At 37.9% G+C, this 24,036-nt stretch overlaps 1 protein-coding gene across 29 annotated transcripts in view; it reads right to left on the bottom strand.

Moving 5' to 3' along the window:
- Positions 1-24,036, bottom strand: part of celf2 (cugbp, Elav-like family member 2) — a 286,166-nt gene that overhangs the window by 96,852 nt on the left and 165,278 nt on the right. For 28 of the 29 annotated variants that reach the window (XM_028451254.1, XM_028451255.1, XM_028451260.1 and 25 more), the window contains one exon: positions 18,335-18,531. In XM_028451254.1, coding sequence (XP_028307055.1) covers positions 18,335-18,531 — 197 coding nt within the window. Of the gene's footprint in view, positions 1-18,334; positions 18,532-21,889; positions 22,012-24,036 lie in introns of those variants that run through there. The other variant, XM_028451256.1, reaches the window with a different exon arrangement.

The raw sequence follows: 24,036 nt of genomic DNA, 5'->3' as shown, positions 1-24,036 counted from the left end.
ATCAAACTTTATTTAGGCCAAAAATAATAGTAAGAAATCCATTCAATTCTGACCCAGATAACAAAATATTAATAATTTTGCCATCAAAAGTTGTTTTTGTAGTTTTATAGAAGGAAACCAATGTTGAGTTGTCCCTAAAGCAAAAAAATATTAGCTTCAAAGTCACTGACAAAAAGGTTTTTTTCTCAGTTTTCTGTCAGAAACTTGCCTCCATTCAACTGCTGATTACGGAAGAATGAAACAAGGTAGAAACATAAAAAAAAAAATATCTGATGAAGGTAGAAACTCTTTCAGAATCTACTTTCAGATTATACAAAATATTCTGTGGATCTTTAGAAATCAGTCAAAATGCTGTAAAATGGGGGGGTAGCTGTTCTGAAAATGGCTGGCAGTGAATGAGTTAATGCTTGATTTGCATCACTTATAATCTTTATTACCTTGTATTTGAAAGCATTCTAAAGATGCAGGACATTATTTTTTTGTATTAAGAGTTTGATCAGAATTGACAATGTAGTTTTTAATTTTGCCGTTCTGTTTTATTAGTTGGTTGAAATCTAAATGCTGCAGAGACCAAATCGACTGGGTAAACACATCCACTTCAAACAGGAGCACCTTTGAGTGTGCATTTGCAGAACTCCTGCATAAATCTTGACTTTTTTGCTATACAAAGCTCACAAAAACTCCCCAGAGAGCCTTTAGCACATCTGACAGCACTGTAGAGAGGATAGAAACGGAAGTTTTGCCTTACGACGGGATTCATGAAAACACCGGATTTGTTTTTCTGTTTACACGTTTCCATCTGACATTGGAAATATGAGGCGAACCCTTTGCCGACATGTGTTGGCACTTTAACCCAGACGATGGAGCAGCTCAGTGTGTGACTCAGTTTGATCCTACAAATTACCCTCACTTCACATTTACAGTACAAGGAAAACTTTTCACCTCTAAAGACATATATTTGATCCTCACATGAGGAAGTAGATAGACAATAGTAAAGTCATTTTGTGTGGCCCCCCAACATAAAAATGCACAAAACAGCAAAAATACACAAAACTACTCCTAAAACCCACAAAATAACATGAAAATATACACAATTAAAACTGAAATACACAAAAATTATTACGTAAAAATACACAAAACAGCCCTATAATATACAAAATTGCAGAAAGTACATAAAAAGATAACAAAACAACTTCAAAAAGGATACAAAACGACAATATAATTGACAGAAATAACATTTCACAAAATCATAACTGAAATACACAAAAATGCCTCCAAAATCATACAATTTCCAGAAAAATACACAAAATGCTAAAAAAATATACCAGATAACACAAAATGACAATGAAAACACAAGAAATGATTAAAAAACAAAACAAAACAGTAAAATTACAGAATAATACAGGAAATGACTTTCAAAATAAACAAAATCCACAGAAAATAAACGAAACGACAACAAAACACATGAAATGAGAGAAAAATATATGAAGTTCTAAAAATGGATAAAAACATAAATACAGACAAAAACCCTGCGTTCTTTCCTGTATTATTACTTAGGTTGGTAAATATTCTAAATGCTGACATGTATTTTGATAATGTGAGCCTCAGATCAGACAATCACATTTTACACTGAATAAATAGGTTTTGAAAGATTTATTCAGTATTTCATTGTTTTAGTGTCTGTAGCACAGATTCTTCTACATGTTCTGCTTATTATTTTATATTACAACAATATTCACTCCAAATATTATTTTGGTTTTACTTTTCTAGTTCTTGAAATTAATTCAGTGATATCTTTCCTTTTTTTCCATATCCCTTTTCCTCCATGAGTAGAATTTTACATAAAAAGCAAAGTTTCACTTGGATATACCGTATCAGCTTGGTGACCTACATGAAATGTATTAAAGAAAGTTTTACCCATTGACAGTCCGTCACTCATGACTAATTCCTCAGCCCTATCTGCGTTCCTTCAACCAGTACGAGTACGAGCTGCAGTCCAACTCTTGGTGGTAAATTAAAGAGGATAGTAGAAGGAGAAAGTGTTAGCGTTTAGTGAAGTGTCGCTGGAGGTCATTAAAGGAAACACTGAGCTGAAAGGTGTCCCGATACGTCTGAATCTCAACACCAATCACGTTCCAGTCGCTCGGCTCAGGGCCAAGTATTCAACAGCCTGGGTACCCAGAGGACTCCAAAGGAATTCAGATACATTACGCTCCCAGCCTCATCAAAGGGACCCGGGGATTCACATGGTAAACCTGCTCCAGATGCTCACTGCTGGATTTGGCTAAGATGCTCTGCAGGCACAGAGTCACAGAGGCTCCATAGCAGCTCCAGGCTACAGGGCTGAGACCAGGTTAGTGTGTGAGGAAATGCACTGTGTGCAAACATATCAGGTGTAAACAATGGAGCTCTTAGAGCAAACAAACATATGCTGCAATTAGTGATCAGCAGATCTGTAGGTAACAAGAACCAGTGGAAGAACATCAGAGATACAACAGAAACTGAAAGTGCGTCCGTCCGAGTTAAAGGGGACAGCTTTTCACAGAAACCGTTTAAGATACGATAACCAAATTCGGTGTGTGGCTTCAGGGTATCAATACTTTGATGGAGTTCGCAAATGAGAAGCCTGCAATTATTTTTTCTCGAGTCAGTGCTCTTTTTCCATTTTTTTTTACTCTGTTTGAGGTCTCTTCAAAGGGGACAGCTTTTCTTAGAAATCATTTAAGATAGGATAACCAAATTCGGTGTGTGGATTCAGGGTATCAATGCCTTGATGGAGTCTGAAAATGAGAAGCGCGCAGTTATTTTTTCCGGAGTTATTGCCATTGTTCTGTTTTTTGGACTCTGAAGTATCTTCAAAGGGGACAGCTTTTCTTAGAAGTTGTTTAAGATAGGAAAACCAAATTTGGTGTGTGAATTCAGGGTATCAATGCCTTGATGGAGTTTGAAAATGAGAAGTGCACAATTATTTTTTCCGGAGTTATTACCTTGTTTTGTTTTTTAGAGTTCGGACATTTAGGAAAAGGTTGAGTTATAATAACAACCAATCTGGTGGGGGATGTTGATGACTATGTCTTCTTGTTATTATTACTTATGCTCTCATACTGCAGCTTTCAGATCAAACATGTAATTTGATGGCCTGCTTTAAGAAACAGAATGCTTCAATCATTGGTCAAATGTTCTTACTACAGTTATGTCAGGTCTGGCAATTGTATTTAAGCTTGAAATTAATAAAATGAGAAAGAAATTGTACAACTGTAAAATGCCTACTTCCAATATAATACTGATATTGCATTCTTGAGTTTTGGTAGATACTGATGTTGAGCGACATGGGTCACCCACATGCTGCCTGTGGGCACCAGATAGCACGCATGGACCATCTGAGGTGCTCTAGTCACTAATGAGCTCCATCTAAAATCTGATTTACTTTCCAAGATAAATACCTATGAGAGCTGTAGTTGGTACTTAAGTAAAGTTTTAGTTTTAAATTACTGGTAACCATCTTTAAATGTTTATTTTCACTGAAACATTGTGACAAATGTTTTTAAGTGTTGCTGACATGGTGTATGGTCAGTGGTATAATATACAGTATATATACAGTATATACATAATATATTTTTAAAAACGCAAGAGGGGGTTAGGTTTTTAAAAAAAATCTAATTTATACTACTACATACTAATGTACTACTCATACTAAGTGTGGCGTGAAAAGTAGTATTTCGTGTGTTCACATGAGATTGTGAGGAAAGATTGAGTACGCGATAAATACCTGGATGTATACTATAGCGGGACAAGTATGCACGGTGGGCACACTAGTCATACTCAACCACCCCATGATGCATTGCGAGCAGAACGTAAAACGGTCCTGGGACCGGCTTCAAGCTAAAAGTCAAACATCCCCTTTTCAAAACAAAAGCATCTCTTCTTCCATTGGTTTTTGTAAATAGGGCTCTTGTTTTGAAGTTAACCGGAAGTTTCATCAGTATCACAATGGAGGGTCTCCGAAAATCTCTGAAACGTCGGCATGAAAATGTGTATACGTGAGTTTTATGGATCAAATGAGCACATGTTGATATTCCACTTGGTCACGTTCTCACTTAAATTGGTTTCAGAAAGGTGGAAAATCAAAGGAGATATTTAGTTTTTGTCATTGTAGGCTTGAAATGCATTTTGGGGAACGTGTTTATTTATTTATTTGATTGGGAGAGTACGTGTTAATGGACTTACATCAATAAAAAATACATGAATGTAAAGATTGTAGCCAGTGGCTAATTTCCATCTGTTGTCCCAAATGGGGCCAAGGTCACAAAAACTTGGAAGTATACTTCAGTGGGAACGATCATCATACTAATCATACTCATAGTATATTGCACTTATAGTATATACTGTAGTAGACAATATATACTCAATAAGTTTGTAGTGCATATTACGGAGTGTGACATTTAGAACACAGTATCTGCATCACTCAGTCATCAAGACGTGACTTAAATGATTAATTTTTTTTTTCTAGACCCTCCAGTTTGAAATGCATCTTGGGAAACTTGGAACTATACTTCAGTGGGAACGGCCATCATCGGTTATCATCCTAATCTTACTGTAGTAGACCGTATATAGTCACTGAGTTTGTCGTGCACATTGCGGAGTGTGCCATTTAGTTACTCATTCATCAAGCAATGTCTTCAATCATTCACTATCTTTACTAGACCCTCCAGTTTGATGTGAGGAAATAAAAATGTTATATGGTTGAATCAGTCGAAGGAAGCAGAAATGAAACAAATCATGACAGGTGGCAGTGGGACAGTCACTGGTCTGACTCTGCAGTAATAAGTGAGATTATTGGTTGTTAAAGAGGGGGTGACACAGGTCCTTTCACAGAGACTTCCTCATTCTCCGGCTAGTTCCCCCCTCGTCTTTTTTACATTCCTCCCAACCCTCGGGGTTCCACTCAACTACTGACCCACATTAAACACACTCTACTGCAATTACTGCTTACACAGGCCTCTGGGTGGCATGGGACCCACACTCCACACTCGCTCCATTTCTTCTCCTGTCGCTCCCTCTTCTTCTGTGTCAGTGCAGCTGTAATAATGCCCCTTAATGTTCTTTAATTTATGAGCGTCAAAGAGCGGCTGAGTGACAGCAGAGAAAGATGGGGAGGGGTGTGTGTGAAATGACAGGAAACACATTCTGAATTTGACGGCGCAATAAAGAACAGATTGTGGGATGTGGAGAAAAAGAAAACAAGCAGAGGATGAGTGGACGGCTTCAAACAATGTTGCGTTCCCTGACAGGCATTTGGCTGATGTTCTAATCCTGTTAGCGTAGGCACGGGTCCAGCGAGCATAGCGCTCCACACATCCATACAGTCCACTGGCTACCCCCCGGTGGACGCGCACCAGTGTCATCAACGGCCAAGTCTCCCCTACATCCCCCAATCCATCGCTGCAAAAACAACAGAAAAACAAACAGACTCTGGAAATAGGAGCAGAGCCACAGGGTTGGCGTCAATTCAATTTATCAGTTACAATTATTATAATTCAATTACCATTACAGTGACCAGTCATTTTTTCCAATTACAATTAGATTACAATTATTCTTTATACTCAGAAAGTAAATTACAATTACATTCTCAACTAGAATATTTTGCATTTCCTGAAGAAAATGCAAGTGAGGATATACTGTATAGCTGAAGCTAGGGCTGCACAGTTAATCCAATTTTAAAAGTGATTTTGGCTGCCACGATTAAATTAACCTGATTGTCGGCAAAATATGTTTGATTTAAAATATAGGCTCTGCACGCTGCAATAGTGTATTTATTCAGTTTGGTACATTTTAAAATCTTATGTTATTTTTTGTCCTAATTACATTTTAAAGCTTAGTTTTACACTGCAAACTGTACACCCATTGTTTGTTTAAAAGTAGTGCATTAAAAACAAGATTTTTCCCTAATATGACAAATAAGTGTGATTAAAATCATGATTGCAATATTGATGAAAAAAATAATCATGATTATCATTTTGGCCATAATTGTGCAGCCCTAGATGAAATGCACCCCTATTAGGCTGATGTAAAAAATAAGAACTGAACCCCTAAACCGAACCGTCCCCCGTGTCAGTATGTGTGGGAAAGCTTGATCTAAAACATATTTTAATAATTGTTAACTACATATGTGTAGAACTGTACATAGAACTGGAACATGGTTCCCCAGTTTAGTGTTTAGCGACAATTTTTTCAGAAATACTTTATTTATCCTAGGGGGGAATGACTTTCATTCCAGAGGCTCAATAAGTATTACAAATAAAAAGAATTAACACTAAACAAAGAAAGAAAAAAAAAAAAAAATATATATATATATATATATAATTAAAATCAATTTGATTAAATAAGGATTAAATACAAGTGCACACATTATAGTAGAAAAAAAAAAAAAAAAGTAATAATAATAATACAAACATACAAATGTACAAATATAATACAGATATATACAAAAATCAACTTTTCAAAAACAATTACATATACAAAGTAAATAATTTGAACTCAATTACAATTTAATTACGATTATGACAGCAACAGATCTTTAAAATGACAATTACAATTATAATCACGTCATAATTGTAATTACATATCAATTACGAGACTATTATTATAATTGACCCCAACCCTGGGTTTTGCAGGACGAGGGAGAAAACGTGGCTGCGTCTCTGCTCATTACAGAGCAGCTCTTTCTGCTATGGAGGCATGCAAAAGTACACACACACACACACACACACGCGCACACACACACACACACACACACACACACACCTGCAGCTGCTCTCTAATTGGGCCTGTGTAGCCGGCTAAAACCGCTAACGTCTAGTTAAGGCAGCATAATTGGCTGCTCTGCTTTAGTTAAAAAAAAATTGAAATAAATCAGCGGTTGGTCTCAGGTCGGCTCCGTCTCAACCGAATCCATTAGAGCAGATAATTGTGTTGGACGGCTGAGTGTTCGCTCAGCGTTGCCATAGCCAGATCACAGGAAACGCTCGGATCGCGACGCTTTGAACTGCCGTGAGCGACAGACATCGGCGTCACCACCCGGAAAAGGACATTTTGATCTCAACAGCCGTCGAAAAAAATAATCAGATGCCCCGATCTGCCTCGCATGCATTAACATCAGGTTAGCATTTATTACCAGATTCTCCTTTGAGTTTGAGCCTTCAGTGAAATCTCACATTACAACGTGATGCAGAGACTCACATTCCAAAATGTCCCAATTTCTGAGGTAAAAATAATGGATTACAAGAACTCATGTTACTGTCATTGAGATGATTTATGTCATTGCTAGGTTAGTACTAATGCTAGGTTAATGCCAATGCAAGGTTAGTGCTATTGGTACGTTGATGCCAATGCTAGGTTAGTGCTATTGCTAGGTTAACGCTAATGCTAGGTTAGTACTAATGCTATGTTAATGCCAATGCTGGGTTAATGTCAAAGCTAAGTTGGTGTTATTGCTATATTAATGCCATTGCTAGGTTAGTACTAATGCTAGGTTAATGCTAATGCTAGGTTAGTACTAATGCTATGTTAATGCCAATGCTGGGTTAATGTCAAAGCTAAGTTGGTGTTATTGCTATATTAATGCCATTGCTAGGTTAGTACTAATGCTAGGTTAATGCCAATGCTAGGTTAGTACTAATGCTATGTTAATGCCAATGCTGGGTTAATGCCAATGCTAGGTTAGCGCTATTGCTAGGCTAATGCCAATGCTACGTTAGAACTAATGCTAATTAAATTTATCAACAGACATTGTGAAAAGACAAAAAAATGAAGTGAACAGACAATAATCAAATGCATCACATCATAGACGACCAACCAGATTAACCCTAATGTAAGGTGCAAAAACAGCATTGAATGGAGGTCAGGTTTTCTCAGTTTTAGAGTTCATAATCGTATCTATCTTTTTTATTATTATTATTATTTTGAATTGAAATAATTGGTGTAATTTTATTTAAAAACAATTGTATATTTTGATAAACATTTAATTTTTACAGAGGCCTTTGTGGAAAATAAATAAAGTTCCAATTATACAAGATTTTGTCTAAAAAAATAAACGTGTGGGGTGAAAGTAACTTTTAATTGATACATTTTTTACTTAAGTATTTTATATATGACTTACTTGTACTTGAGTACAATTTCGAACAAGTAACAGTACTTCTACTTGGGTAGAATATATCAGTACTCTTTACACCTCTGGCTATTTTACTGCATCAGTTTCCATTTCAGTGTCATTTCAGTGTCGCTATAATTTATAATTATGCCAAACATGCATAAAAGGTCTATTAAACACTTCCTACATGCATAATATATTGTGGAAACACATGATATTGTCCCAAAACATGCAGGTGAGGGACTATTTTCATTTCTTGAGGTAAAGTCTGTCATATTTCTCGATTTCATAGCAAGATTTGACATTTCTGTTTCTTTGCCGACACGTTTCAGAGGAAAAAAATACATGTGAATGCATGATATTGTACTAAAACTTGATTGTGAGGTCACAATTTATACTTGATTTTGCTGAAAAAAAAGCCCACAAATAATAATAAACACGTAAGTGAGGGGCTTTTTTATTTTCTTGAGGTGATATCCGTCACATTTCTAGACTTCGTTATAAGATTTTAAGCAAGATTTAATATTTCTGTCTCTTTGCCGACGCGCTTTAGAGGAAAAATTTTACGTAAATACATGATATTTACCTAAAACTTGCATGTGAGTTTATATTCCATTTGATTTGTTTGAAAAATAGGGCATAAATATGAATAATATTGCCATTTTATTTCAGGAAGTGAATTGCGATATTTCCATTTGATATATCAGATTACAGTGTTCTTTTTTTTGTGCATCATTTCTATTACAAATTATGACTTTATGACTGATTTTAAATGTTACCACAGACCTATAGAGCAAATTAACAAGCTGATTTTTCTCATTTGTAGCAATAATGGCCCTGATGACAAGTAGGTCTCAATTGCATTGAACACTAATTAGATTTATATCCCCAAAGCAATCAACTGTCATTCATTTAGAGCAGGGAATTATATATCTATGATTGACAGGTTCAGTCTCTCTCACTAAAAGTGTGCTTATTTTAATAATAATATCCCACTCTGACCCCGATCGATCCCACTTTTAACTTTAAAACCAACATGTTCACAAAGCGTTAATAAATGATGGTTATTTTGAGCAATTATATACATTTAAATGCCATGTTTGTGCATTTGAAAACTGACTTTAATGTGAGGTTTGCTTCCTGATTATGCTGACAACATGTGATGATATAAATCCATCATCACAGGTTGATATCTAATGAGATACTGTAAATCTGTTAGTTTTCAGTTCTGTGTTCGTACTTCCAAAATGATTAGGCGACATCTTACTCACACAAGCTAAAGCTAATTAACCAAGACATCCAACTTATTCTACTTGTGTGTGTGTGTGTGTTTTAGTGTGTTTATGTGTGTGTGTTCCGTCGGCCGATGTGTGTGTAGGGCCGTAAACATTAAGATAAATGACACATCACATTTCTTGCAAAAACACAGGCTCACGAGCGCGCACACACACACACACACACACACACGGCAACGAGCCCGTCACGGCGCTCAAAGGGTTGTGTTTTAGCAAGAGGATGGTTTTGTGTTTACCCCTCTGGCACCCGTTGTCTCATTCTCTCTTTATCTCTCCCTCCATCTCCATCTCTCTTTCAGCACAAAATTGCTCCATTTCTCACTTGCTCCATCCTCCCCACCCCCTGCCCCAAATCCCACCTCCCCCCTTCCTCCCGAGCTCATGCACTCATCTGGTTATTAGCTCCAAACACATTAAGCCAACAGTAGCGCCAGTAAATTCCCCAGACTGTCCTAGTCAGCATTAGCACACAAACAAACGCTGCATAAATGCACACACCTGGGTCAAACTGCAAAACAGATCATCTGCATGATTGGAAAAATTACACCATTTACTACAATGGGACTAATGGTGAAAACACTGGAAGTAATATGTGGAAAAATAAATAAATAAATGTATCAGGGAAGTTTGTCCAACGCGGCTCAGCCTGGTGACACGGACTCAGTTGTAATGTCCCTATGGTGTGTTGTTTTAGAGTAGGTTTAAATTAGGGCTGCACGATTATGGCCAAAATGATAATCACGATTATCTGGATCAACATTATAAATCGCAAATATTCATGTCAGGAAAAACATGTGTATTTCTATTTAACCACTTTTTAACAAAACAACATATGAACCGTTTAGAGTGCAAGAAAAAGAAAAAGAAAAATAATAATAAATGTACCTCAAAATTTAAAGTGCTGAAGCATTGCTCGCTTGTTATTAAGGTAGCCAAAAGAAGCCCTAATCATGTGCTCGCCCCCTGGTGGTTGGCTGAAAACCGAGGCAGAGAAAGTGTCTGATAAGATATGCAACAGAGCCACATTTTAAAGGTAAAAATCGCCGACAATCAGGTCAATTTAATCATTGCAGCCAAAATCAAAATCATGATTAAAATGTGATTAACTGTGCAGCCTTAGTTTAAAGTACTAGACATTTGTGTCAGATGCCACTTGGTAGCTAGCTAGCACGGCTAACTAATTAGCAACTCCAATAGCTGTGAGCCCAAAGCCAACAATAAGGGAGCAATAATACTGGGGCAGAATGCAATACCTTTAGATGCTACACTGACACTCAGGGGTTGATGTAACAAAATTGCACTTAAATGTGCAATTTGAACAACTACTGTAAACCCTCTGGTTTTTGCTGACCTGCCACTGGGGGAAATTTAAACTAATGCCTTGATTATGGGCTGAGCTCTTAGAGCAGCTAAGACACTCAGTCTATAAATTGGTTTCCGATGACATCACAAATTTCCCACCATTCCGTAGGCCGCCATCTTGTGTGGCAGCTTTCATTGTTTACATCTTGACGCGATACAATTTTGCCCTCCAAAGCTTTCAAAATGACGTCAAAACCGGATAAAAATAGTCAAAAGGAAAAAACAATCTACAGAGATAGTTTGAATTCAACTTGCAAAGCGAGGTATTTACAGAAGTTGAGTGAAATCAACAAAAAAACCCCTAAATGATGTGATAGGTGACTTGGGTTACCAGTAAAGGTTACAGTGACACACAAGATGGCGACGCGTGCAGGGAATCGTGGGAGTGGAAACCCATCTATATTATAAACTCTCGACAAATATCTATGCTATGCTAACTAGCAACTCATTACTCACTATAGCTCAATTCACATTTCTCTTAATCTAACCTACTCACCACAGACTGTCGAGGTGAACGTTTTTACCGTAGGGGCGGAGCCAACAGTGACCATGATGGTACAATGACATCACAGAATCTAGCAACAAAATTTAATTTTAATAGCCAGGTTTCAACCTATAGAGGGCAGTCAATCTTTCATTTTATAACAAAACACGCCAAATTAAAAAACTTGACTAAAATGTCATGAGTTGGACCAGATCAATCAACAGCAGTACTTAATAACATAAAAATAAGTCGTTTTGGGGTTTAGTTTCTCTTTAAAGCGTGAGTGCAACACTAGTGCAATACTTTCCGTCATTAACCGTGGCGACCGAAAAATCTGAAGGCCATCTGTAATTTTTACATATTACAATTCACACCATTGACCACTTGGTGGCGAGCTAACATATTAATGAGCTGTGCTATTCAGTTTATTGTCACGAAATGTGAACTTAAACGAATGAAAATTAAATGCTATTAAATATGTAAAATATTATCAAATGAGGCATGAAAATTGATTGACTGACAGGGTCATAAAAAATCCCGTCAACGTGACAGACAACACAAAAAATCTAGCGTGACCTCTTCTTGTGACCTAAGGAATTCTAAAACGCTGCTTTTCGTCCTTTTAAAACGGAAAATTCCTGTTTTATATCTACATTTGTTCACAAATAAATTGCCTTTGCATAAAATTTCTATTGTTAATTCCTTGCCTAAAACATGCGGGTCAACAATGATATTTTACACAAGTAAATTGAGGTTTGATTCCTGTAATGGAGGATGCAACAACACATTCATTGGTTAAAAGTCATTTCTGCTTTTTGGTTGTTTTCTTTTCAAGAGTACTTAGTGGACTACAAACAATTCATCTCATCATGGCTGTAAAGACGGATGACTTGCTGCTAACAGATCCAGCTCTTGTAGAATAGTTGCTGAGTAACAACATAAACCATGACAGTGCGAAAGCTTTTACTAAACTGCTAGACAAAAAAAAAAAAAAAAAAACACGGCCATGTAGAAAGTTCAATGATGTCGTGACGGGGGTGGATGAATAGTTGTTGTTTGTGCTGATGATCAAAGACATGCACTAGAGAAACACTTACAGTGAAAAAAGGAGAAGAAGAAGAAGAGTTGTGCTTGCTTACAGGTGTCATGTGATGTTTTTTCTCCACATCAGAAGGAATGGACACATTATTTTAAATATATTTTAAAGAAAAAATTTGCCTCTGGATTACAGTGTGGTCACAAAGCACCAGTTATTTTAAAACAAACACATTTTGGAAAGGAAAGAGGCATTGTTTTCCTATCATCGGTAGATTAGGACACCTTTGAAATGTACTTATTAGAAGACCTATGCCTAACAAAACACATCATTTTGCACCATATTCATTTGATTAACTTTTAAAGGTGGGACTACTTTACCCTGTGCGCCGCCATGTTGAAATGACGTCATTGATGACGTAAATCGCCCCTTTTAGTCCATTGAGTTCTATTGGAGTGAAGCATAGGATCATTTAGCAGCTTTTTCAGTCAAAATGACAAATTGTGCTGCTTTGCGTTGCTCTAAAAATCAGTAAAAGTTAAAAAAGTCGATGTAAACCTCTTTTGATTACCGAAATTTGATAAACAAAATCCATGAGCGTAGGAGGCGACAGTTCCAAGTCTGCTGTTTCATAGACGCCATGTAGAAGAGAAAAATCAAAAATGGACCGAAACCATTAAAACCAAACCTTCAACCATTTCTGACAAGAACACTCGTTCTCTGCAAACACAGATTCAACTTAGGTCAGCATTAACTCATTCATTGCCAGCATTTTTAGAGCCTTTTGACTGATTTTTAAAGACCCACAGAATATCTTGTACTATGACAATCTGACAACTGAAACCAGATTCTGAAAGATTAGACTCACTACTTTCATCATGCTTTCCATAATCAGCAGTTGAATAGAGGCAAGTTTCACACAAATTGCCAGTTTGTGACAAAAAGCTGAGAAAAACAGCTTTTTCTGAAAAATCTATTAGTGACTTTGAAGCAATTTTTCTTTAGGGACACCTCAACATTTGTTTCCTTCTGTAAAACTACAAAAACAACACTGAGACCAGGCTTTTGATGGCAAAATTATTATTATTTTGCTATCATGGTCAGAATTGAATGGTTTGCTTACTGTATTTTGGCCGTCCTCCAAGTCTCTCCCCCCGTCATTCTCCACAGACGCAACTTCCTCCTCATCCCGGACATGCCAAGTGTCAGTGCTTGCCCTATTTTTTTGATCGTTTTCTCTCACCATGGCGACACTCTCAGTAGTCCACTTAGTTCCACACATGCTCTGGTTGAGTATGTGCTGCTGTGAGCTGCTGGGAACTTCAGCATCAACTCTCGTAGCGCCATTTTCTGTCTTGTAAACTCTTTTCCTCTCCCTCTGCTGCCACCTACATGGCACCAGTTGGTCACTACATCATGGTACAAGTTAGATATTCACCGGAAAGCTTCGTCACACTGTCTCCCAGCAACCCCAGCCGAAAAACACAATTCACGTCTATAGACGTAATGAGCAGCAGTTATATTTACATGAACGGAGATCTTCTCTTCTTCATGCCGTCTACTAAACCAGGGGTTCTCAACTGGTCTCATCCTGGGACCCACATTTTGTCATTGGGTCCCACTTTTTTTTTTTTAGTTTTTCAAAAATAGCTGTTGAAAACACACATAATCTTTTTTAAAACATAAATCTATATATTTTCCTGTCTAACATGCATTTCACAGCATGCCTGTCATAAGAAAAGTTTCAACATGAGACATTAAGTATTTATTCATTTTTGACCAGCTGTCTGCGACCCACCAAGTACAGGTCCGTGACCCACTTTTGGGTCCTGACCCACTAGTTGAGAATCACTGGACTAAACAGCAGAGTTGGAGCAACGCAAAGCAGCACAAGTTGTCATTTTGACAGATGAATCTGTCCTGAATCCTGAATGCTTCACTTCCTATAGAACTCAATGGACTAAAAGGTGCGATTCACGTCATCAATGATGTCATTTCAACACTGCAGCGCACAAGCTCTCAAACGGTAATCTAGTCCCATTTTTAAAAGTTAATAAAACAAATATGGTGCAAAATATGGCGTTTTCTTAGGCATAGATCTTCTAATAAGGTCATTTAGAAGGTTTTAGGCCACATTTGTAAAAACAGTGGAGGATCCCTTTAAAACTTGATCACAGGTAGATAACAGCAATTTAAAGAGCTCAAAGCAGATTGAATATAAACACCTGGTCAGATGTTCTGTTGCACTTAATTCACTCAACCTCAGAGAGAGAGAGAAAAAAAAAAACGAGTGCGTCAAAGATGTTACAGAGGCTGTTTTCTTATTTCTGATGTTCAAACGCGTCACCCACGAAAAACATTCATTTAAATGGAAGTGAAAAGCAAGCAGCAGATTTGAGTGTTCCGTGTTCCCTTTCCATCCTCCTCTGGAACAATGCAGAGCAAAGACAAACTGAAGGAACAGAGGAAGAAAGAGGATGGAGTCATCTCAAGGCTAAAAGTAAAAGTGTTGGTGTGCAAATGTGAGCTGATTTAGTTTTTGGGTGGTTTTTTTTTTTTAGAAGAAGAAGAAGAAGAAGAAGAAGAAGAAGAAGAAGAAGAAGAAGAAGAAGAAGAAGAAGAAGAAGAAGAAGAAGAAGAAGAAGAAGAAGAAGAAGAAGAAGAAGAAGAAGAAGAAGAAGAAGAAGAAGAAGAAGAAGAAGAAGAAAAAGAAAAAGAAAAAGAAAGAAAAAGAAAAAGAAGAAAAAGAAAAAGAAGAAAAAGAAAAGAAAAAGAAAAAGAAGAAGAAGAAGAAGAAGAAGAAGAAAAGAAGAAGAAAAGAAAAAGAAAAAGAAAAAGAAAAGAAAAAGAAAAAGAAAAGAAGAAGAAGAAGAAGAATTTAGAGACTCCAATCAACCTTACAGTCATGTTTTTGGATTGTGGGAGGAAGCCGGAGGAAGCCGGAGTACCCGAAGGAAACCCATGCAGCACGGGGAGAACATGCAAACTCCACACAGAAAGGACCCAAGTGTCCACCCCAGGGCTTGAACCCAGGACCTTCTTGCTGTGAGGTGGACGTGCTAACCACATTTTTAAATTCTCTATTTCTCACCTTCCCTCCAGGGAGAAAAAGATGATAAAAGATGTTTTTTTTTAAATTGCAATCCTGTGCCTAAAAGTAGAATTATAATAAACTAATTACCATATTTGACTATCAGTTGCATTGGAATATAGTAATACAGTATAGAACTGCAATATATAATAGGCCGTAAAAAGTTTCTTTTTTTTTTTTGTATATGTATTGTTAAAGGTGGAATTTGCCATGTAAATTATGAAAAAATAAATAAATAAAAATGTTAAAATGAAAAAAAAAAAAGTGGGATTCGAACCCATATCAGACCACTCAGCCATCCTAAACTATAGACATTTTGTATACCATATTGCGTCAAAAAAAGAGAGAGAAAAACTTCTCTTCAATTATTGAAATGCCACATTTAGAACTCAGATTTTTAGTGAAAAAAAAGTGAAAAAGGAAACTGAAAAAGTGAAAGTAAGAGGAGGGACAGATATTTAGAAATGATGCTGAGGTTCAGGACTCTGTGATCTGTTAACATTTCTGTATTCCTCACTAACAGGAACATAAATATCTGAATACCTGTTGGGCTAAGGTCATGTTCGCTTACTGCTCTGAAGGCAACACACGGTCTTAGTTTACAGTGGTTCCTAAAATTTTTAAAAAGTGTGATGATTCTTCTTTAAAACTCACATTAATCACATATTATAGACCATTAGCAATCAAAAACAATAATTGCATTGAATGCAAAGAAAGAAACATTTCCTGATAAAACATGTTTTCTAAATAGCTGTAATCTACCAAAAATGACATTTATCTTCAACTAATTACAGTATTTTCAGTCGCACCAGAATATAGGATGCTTAAAAAAATAAACAAAATACATTTCTCTGTAAAAATCTACATATAAGTCACTCTAGCCCAGGGTTTTGCAACCTAGGGGTTGTGACCCCATGTTGGGTCACTTGATCACAATGTTTTATTATTCTTATTATTGTTATTATTAATAAATTCTTATCATTACTAAATCATTTTTAAAATGAAAACACAACACAATATTAAACAACTGTATTCTATACTTCCACTTTCTCAAATATAAATCTCGTTCAAATAAAAGGCAGTATAAAAACATCTGAGTTGGCACAATTTGTCACTAATTCTCATTACTCTGTATTTGTAAAAGTGTACCAAACGTGATCAAAAACTCATTCTAGAAAAAACGTTTCTTTGGCGTCATCCAAAAATTCTAAACGCGGTCACGATCGAAAAAAGGTTGAGAACCACTGCCCTCGCCAACAAGTCGCATGCAGGATAAACATGATTTCTTTCTGGGTTCATTTTGACATCTTAGGCCCAAGCGCTGAAGAAAGAGAGAAGTTTTTCCCTCGAAAGCCAAAGCGTCTCTCTTCCTATCCCACCTCGTTCTCCATCTTCCCAGTCCTCCCACCCTCCATTTCTCATCAGTGTCATCAGCCTCCACTCTGGTTGATGCCTGTTAATGTGACAACACTATTGTGTGCCTGTTCCATGCCTCCGTCTCTATTGTTTGCTCTCACACTTGATGAATTCATCAAAAAAAAAAAGAAAAGCCAATGGAAGAAAATCATCCAGTTTTTGCGAGATTAACTGTGTAAGTCTCGTCTTTGTCTTCAAATGGAGCACGAAATGTGTTTGCTCGTGTAATTTTGCTCATACATCATTTTCTCCTGATGTATTTCTTAGTGTGTCTGTTTGATTCATGTTTACCAGGTCATATCTATGCACATGTGTACAATAAAATGTTTATTTTAGGCAAATGAGTGAGTGTGAGGACAAGGGGGCTCCAAAAACAGTGGAAACATTCATTAACTCTGGGGTGTCAAACTCATTTTAGTTCAGGGGCCAGATATGAACCAGTTTGATTTTCAGTGGGCCACAGATTTTAGGCGGGGTAAAAAAAATAGCATTATTGAGCTCTAGTTTTCAATATCAGTTCCTGCCGGGTCTTCACTTCAAAAATTCTTATTTTTGTAACCAATGTTTGTGTAATTATTTGTGAGAAATTGCAAAATTTTTCAGGGAAAAATTGAGATTTCTCTCCATTTTGCAATCAAAAATGACTGCATTCATGTGATAAAAGCATGTGGAAAACTTTGAGTCCCTAAAAATATTGTGGAGTTTCATTGAATTTGTGAAATTGAGTAATGTCTACAACTGAGTTATTTGGTAATTTACACAATAATTCATGTTTTCTCGATCATTTTTACTGTCTTCTGTGGGCCGAATATGGATGCTCTAAAGCAGACATAGGCAACTGGCGGCCTGGGGGACACGTGCGGCCCTCGGTCTAACTTTGTGCGGCCCACAAAACAAAATTGTAATTCATGAAGTTGGAAGTTAAATGAAGCCCAACATAACACACAAAACTCCAGGAGCACAGAAAACGACAGCAAAATGCACAACATGTCAACAAAAGTACACAAACATGATAAATATATGCTAAACAACCACTTTTAAACAAAATGACTACAAAAATAATATACAAAAGGACATAAAAAACACACAGAATGCCAGCAAATTCGCACAAAATGACATAACAATGCACAAAAATGATGGACAAATACACAAAAATACAACAAAAACACATGAATTGACTTGAAAAACACACAAAGGCCAACAAACATTTGCCATATTGAAAAGAAAATCGACAAAATGAATAAAAAACTAGAAAAAAACACCAAAAAAAACTCACAAAATGAGTGCTAAGACAAAACCTTCACTGTAATAATGCTCAGATTGGTCATTGTTTCAAATGCTAAACTAAATGTTGATAAAGTGGCACTCGGATCAGATACAATCACATCTTTGTGGGCCCATCCCTGCTCTAAAGGGCCAGATTTGGCCCCCGGGCCTTGAGTTTGACACGTATGAATTAACTGTAAACATTGACAGCAGTGATGGGAGGGTTCCTTTCTACCTTTGCTCTGTGGAGGGTTCTGGCTGCGGTCCCGGAGGATGTTGATCTGGTAGACGGCGCCGTACGGCTCAAACAGCTCCTTCAGCTCCTTCTCTGACCAGGAACGAGGAATCTGGCCCACGAACATCTTAATAGCATCTGGGTCCGGTTGGTCCGAATGCTCCAGCGCCCCGTTCATCTTTCCGGCCGTGCCGTTACTAGAAACAACACAGAGGACAAGAGGGCAGAGCTTTAAACCGAGAGAGAATAAACCGATGATTGTTGCATTCATTTAATAAACTGCCAATCCATACAGACACAAACACACGCAGCTCTGCATCGACCCAAATTTGTGTTGGAGAATCTCCTACGTGCCTTAAAAACTAACATAAAAACCACATTTATAGAAATAACACTGTATGAAAGGTAATACATGTCGCAATGTGCACTTTTTTCCCTCAACTTTACAGTGGGATTTTTCAATAAAGCTTGACCTGATTTGACCTCACTGAAGTATTAAAGTATCCATCAGGCTGAAATGTACCTTAGTGCACAGAGAACAGCAGCAAAGTATAAAACACACACACACACAAACACACACACTACAAAGCACATGGACTTAATATTGGAAACAAACCAAATGTCAAACTCAATCCTGATAGCACACATACATCGGCGAGACGTTATGGAGAGCGTTTGCTCATTGGGCAGACGTCGTGGAGACATCGGCGTTTGGCCGATGTATTAAAGATGCTCAGCGCGGCCTCTCTACAGCTTATATTAACCTTTATTTAGCTCGGATCATTCAATTAGTATAAATATCTCCATAGTCGAGTATTTACTTTCAACTGATAAGAATATGACAATATCACAACAACAACAAAAAAAAAACAATATACTACCACTAAATAGCTTATTATGTGTGGACAAAATAAATAGGGACACAGTTCATGGTCATAAATGTATTTTCAGCAGCAAAACCAAAAGAGCCCTTCATGGAAGTGACATTTTACAGTTCTACAATTTTATAAGTGGTATCACCGATTTGGGGGAAAATTCATTTTTATTTACATGGAATCATCTACAAGTACATCCAAAAGCCCTGATCTACAGGCTTTTATTTGAAACAGGAAGTGTGCCTGAGAGAACTTCTTGTTGCTTCAAACAACCACACACTTGACAAATTACAGTAAAATAGAAAAAGTTCAACTTATCTATACTTATTTGGGAGTCAATTCATGTATTTTTACATGGGAATATGTAGAAAAAATAGGTAACTTATCAAGTAGTCTACTGATAGCCAGGCAGCTAGCTTAGTTAAACAGAGCTAGCTAAAACATGAGCTAAATTCTAAATGAATGTGCATTTTAAATCATACCCCAACCGAGTAATTCAGAAAGTTAAGACTTTAAAGTCACCTTTAGATTTTAAGACACACGGATGTTTTAAAGAAGCCTTAAGCATTAGCTATTAAGCCTTCACAGAGACTGCCACACTTCTACTGGGAGGCTTAGCAGCTTCTAACAGTAAGAGCTGATAACTTAGCATTCACGTTGCACAACAGATGTACATCAGCTAAGCTAAGAACGCTGACCCGAATTGTCTGCAAAGTGACACTTTATTCTGACACTAAACATACAATTCTGATGGTGTTTTTGTAGCAGACAAAGTTATTTGGAATGAAACGCTTGGATGTGACTTATCACATTTCACAGCAAAGCTTGAAAAGTGACAGAGCAGATTTGGTTTTTCTTTACTTTGGCTACAAGTTGATGAATACTGAAAACGCTAAAGGATTGGTCGGCAAAGGTGAAAGTCATGGATTACAAGTACTCACATTACTGTAATTGAGTTGCTTTTTTGGTTACTTGAGTATATTTTTAAATCAGTAATTTTACTTGTACCTAAGTACAATTTAAAAGAAGTAAAGTAAATCATTCCATTTCTACACCCAACTGTTACTGTGTAAATTATTATTGTTAGTTTTAAAATGATCAACGGACATTGTGAAACAACAAAATATGAGGCTAATGTTAATGCTATTGCTATTTTAATGCCATTGCTAGGCTAATAAATACATTCAGCTAATGCTAGGCTAAAACTAGCATTGAGCTAATGCTAATGCTAGGCTAATGTTACTTAACGCTATGTCAATGTTAATGCTAGCTAATGTTAATGCAAATGTATGCTAATGCTAGTTAATGCTAATGCTAACAGTGCGAAGCGGGCCAGCACCTGCATCTGCACTTGCATTTCCTTCAAGAAATGCAAGTGTTCTAGTTGTACTTGCACTCAAGTATGTCTTAAAATACATAAAGTCATTCATTACATTTGTGCACCCAACCTTTTAGTTTTAAAATGATCAACGGACATTGTGAAACTACAAAATATGAAATGACCAGACAACAATCAAATGCATCACATCAAAGCCAATCAATCAGATTAAATGTAACGCACGATTAAATACTGGTAATTTTATCACTTTCCATGGTTCAGGTTTGGGTTTCTATTTATTATGTTGTTACCCACATGGCACATTTGGTATGGCACTGTTTTAGAGTTTATAAAGTTAGCTATACTGGTTTACATTTTGAATTGAATTCATTGGTGTTATGTTATTTTAGATTTTGTCTCTTCTTTTTTAAGTTTATACATGAGTACACGTTTACTCTATGCAAGGGAACTGTGGCAAGATTTATTACCAAAAATAAATGTGAGGGGTGAAAGTAACTAGTATCTTTTACTTTAAGTACTATTTAATTGAGCAGCTTTTTACTTGTACTTGAGTATTTTATGTATGACTTACTTGGACTTGTACTTGAGTACAATTTCAATCAAGTAACAGTACTTCCACTTGAGTAGGATATATCACCTGCACCTGCTAGCCACTATGTAGCATACGAGACTGATTACACGTATGAAGGGTTGTCGTATCAGCGCCTTGAAACGTGAGTGTTTTATTTGACAGATTATGTACAGTAAACCTCCCGGCTGCTTTAAGTGGACGCGGGTGCTTTCACGCCGATCCATTTGGTTGTAATTCTACATCTGGAATGGATAGAGGTGAAGGGTTTTCCTTAGTCAGAAAGCAGAACAGCTTCACTTATCGCCACAAAACACCCCTTGTCAGGCCATGTGCTCTGAATGCTAACGTGAGCTAAAGGCATCACAAATTTGTTAATCAACAAAACCTTTCAAACAGAAAGCCAGGCAGGGAGAGAGAGAAATAAACGGACACACGCATGAGGCAAATTGTGGACAAACACACACAACAATGCTGTTATCAAGGATTGTGGTCTATTTAAGATGGCTGAAAACCATTTAAGGAAACCAAAGTCAATGGCTGTGCTTTTTTTTATTGCTTCACTTTCCCTTTTGTTATTCTTGGCAGGAGAGAGAAAAAGCATTAACTTAAGAGGTAAAGACAAAACAAAAGCCAAATCCAAGCTCGGTAAGCTGACAACACTAATACCGCCCTATATAGCTCAACAATAGAGAAGAAAAAAGGGTGAAAGGAAGAATGGGAGGGAGGAATATGAAGAAGGAGGGAGGGAGGGGTGGAAAAAACATCCAGACCTTTGAACGCGGGCCATCCATCTTTTGCAGAAAGAGCCGAGGCGTTCGGCAGAGACGCCCAGTTCTTTAAAAGACCTAAAGGACATGTCAAATAAAACGCCAGAACTGAAGAGAGATTCAACGAACCAAACCGGTGCTAACAATCCTCAGGGCAATAAGTGCTCCTCGCTAAGCTGTTCGATAAATCGCCGGGGCAGGCCGAGAGGCAGCCCCAGGGTTGATAACCGACGGGGTGGAGAGAGGAGAGAAAGGGTGCTTGGAATGGAATGGGTCCCTATCTCTGCCTGATGGTTTTGCCACATAAACAGTGACTGTATGGAATGAGCTGCTGCAGGAGGGCATCACCGTGCATTTGTTCTCTGACACACGCACACACAATGCTGTTGTATGTGTCAAGAAAATAGCAGAAAATGGAGGGGAGAGGCGAGAGACAATCCCGCATTGTTGCCTACTGAGCAAGTCCGTCCAGAGAAGGAGACTGGACAATGGCCAGTGTCCGACGAGTGCCTCCCTCGTCCAGGACACTGTCCTCCCTGTCCGTCTGCTCGGACAAAGAATAGCCTCACACTAGCTGCCATAAGGCATACAAATTCTCACAGAGTTGTCCACACTTTTGTCATTACCCGCGGTGGTTTTGGAGAAAGTAGGTGACTCTGTAAAGTAGAAAAGGAGCGAGCGACTGTCCCGCTGCCCCATGGCTAGAACTGACGAGGTGTTATTGGAGACGGACAGGGCTGTACTGTATGTGTGTGTAGATGTTTGTGCGAGCGTGTGAAGCCTTAGCCGGAGTGTCCTGGGGCTGGGATTAAATCGTCGAGTGGATCCACTCTAGCCACAGCCCTCCCCTCCCTCTTCCTTCCTTTTCTTTCCTCCCTCTCCCTCTCAATTTGAGCCAATTGTTTGCCTTAATGGCTTAACTATTGGTTCCATCACTCTGGTCTCCCTGCAGCAAAGGGCCGTGACTGAGGGCTGATCTACACTCCGATGGTGTGTGTGTGTGTGTGTGTGTGTGTTTGTGTGTGAAGAGCCAGACTGCAAAAAATGTGTCTGGATAGGTCTTTGAAGCAGCTGCTGAGGGCTGTTATTCCCTCACCTCACACTCACATTAGACAGAACGCTTGTTCAACAGTGCTACAGCTGCAGGATATCGACCTTATAAACCCATGATGACGCCTAGTCATTTATTCACATATAATCACATTATTACAGACACAGCCTCGCTATAAAAAAGGTAATATCGGCCTTTTTCCGTGACACGTTATGGACTGACGATGGACTGAAGAACTTGTCCGGGGGTGTAACCTGATTCAGCACTGCGAGTGTGTCGGTTTGAAATGTTGATGAGGCAATTAATTACCAGCAACAGAGCTGTACCTCAGACTCAGCACTGATGTGTAATTGTTTATAAGCTGACAGATCCAAAATTAAAAGTGAACTTTCACTTTACAGCTGCTACACCTAAATCGGACCCACGAAAAGTTAAGTGTCCAAAGCAATTTTTGTTCTAGCAAATGACACCACTTGTCGAGGGTATTGACCAATGAAAGAGTTATCGGGTAACTGCGAATTACCTCCTGTCTTCTTGATGTATCATTCAGGTTCAACACATGGTCACATGCTTGCAGAGCCAGAGGAACAGATGTTTGGAAAGAAAGGATATCCCAGTAAAGGATCTGAGGACGGTTTATCTCAAGAAGACCGAACACACCACCGTACTTTGGCCAACAATGACCGATGCCAACTGTATGCATGCTTACACAGTGAGGGGAACTGGCGAGAAGTAAAAGCCCAAAGAAGCTTAGGGCGCACTCATCCAGGCCAGGCATCGACACAGTCATTAAAGTGTGGGCCATATTTTCAGGCTCGTTCTGCTGTAGAATTCACTAGTCGACTCTGTGTGAGTTGAATGCAGATTTTCTAAACCAACCAAAAGAGTTACGGTAGCTGTGTTTCCATTACAAATTTTCGCAAAATAAAAGCGATATTTCTAAATGTCGATTAAAGTACAATTGCACTTTCCATTGAACGTTGTTTTGGGGAGGAGCCTCGCAACTCCTGTGAAATCTCATCCTGCGAGACTTCGCTGCAGAAAGACGGATGCTCTAAACCACCTTATAACACTCCCTATTCCTTTGTTGTTTTGCGTC

This window comes from Gouania willdenowi, chromosome 6 (genome assembly GCF_900634775.1).
Source record: "Gouania willdenowi chromosome 6, fGouWil2.1, whole genome shotgun sequence".
Taxonomy (NCBI): domain Eukaryota; kingdom Metazoa; phylum Chordata; class Actinopteri; order Blenniiformes; family Gobiesocidae; genus Gouania; species Gouania willdenowi.
Note: the sequence above shows the minus strand (reverse complement) of the source record. Positions and strands in the feature narration are given on the sequence as shown.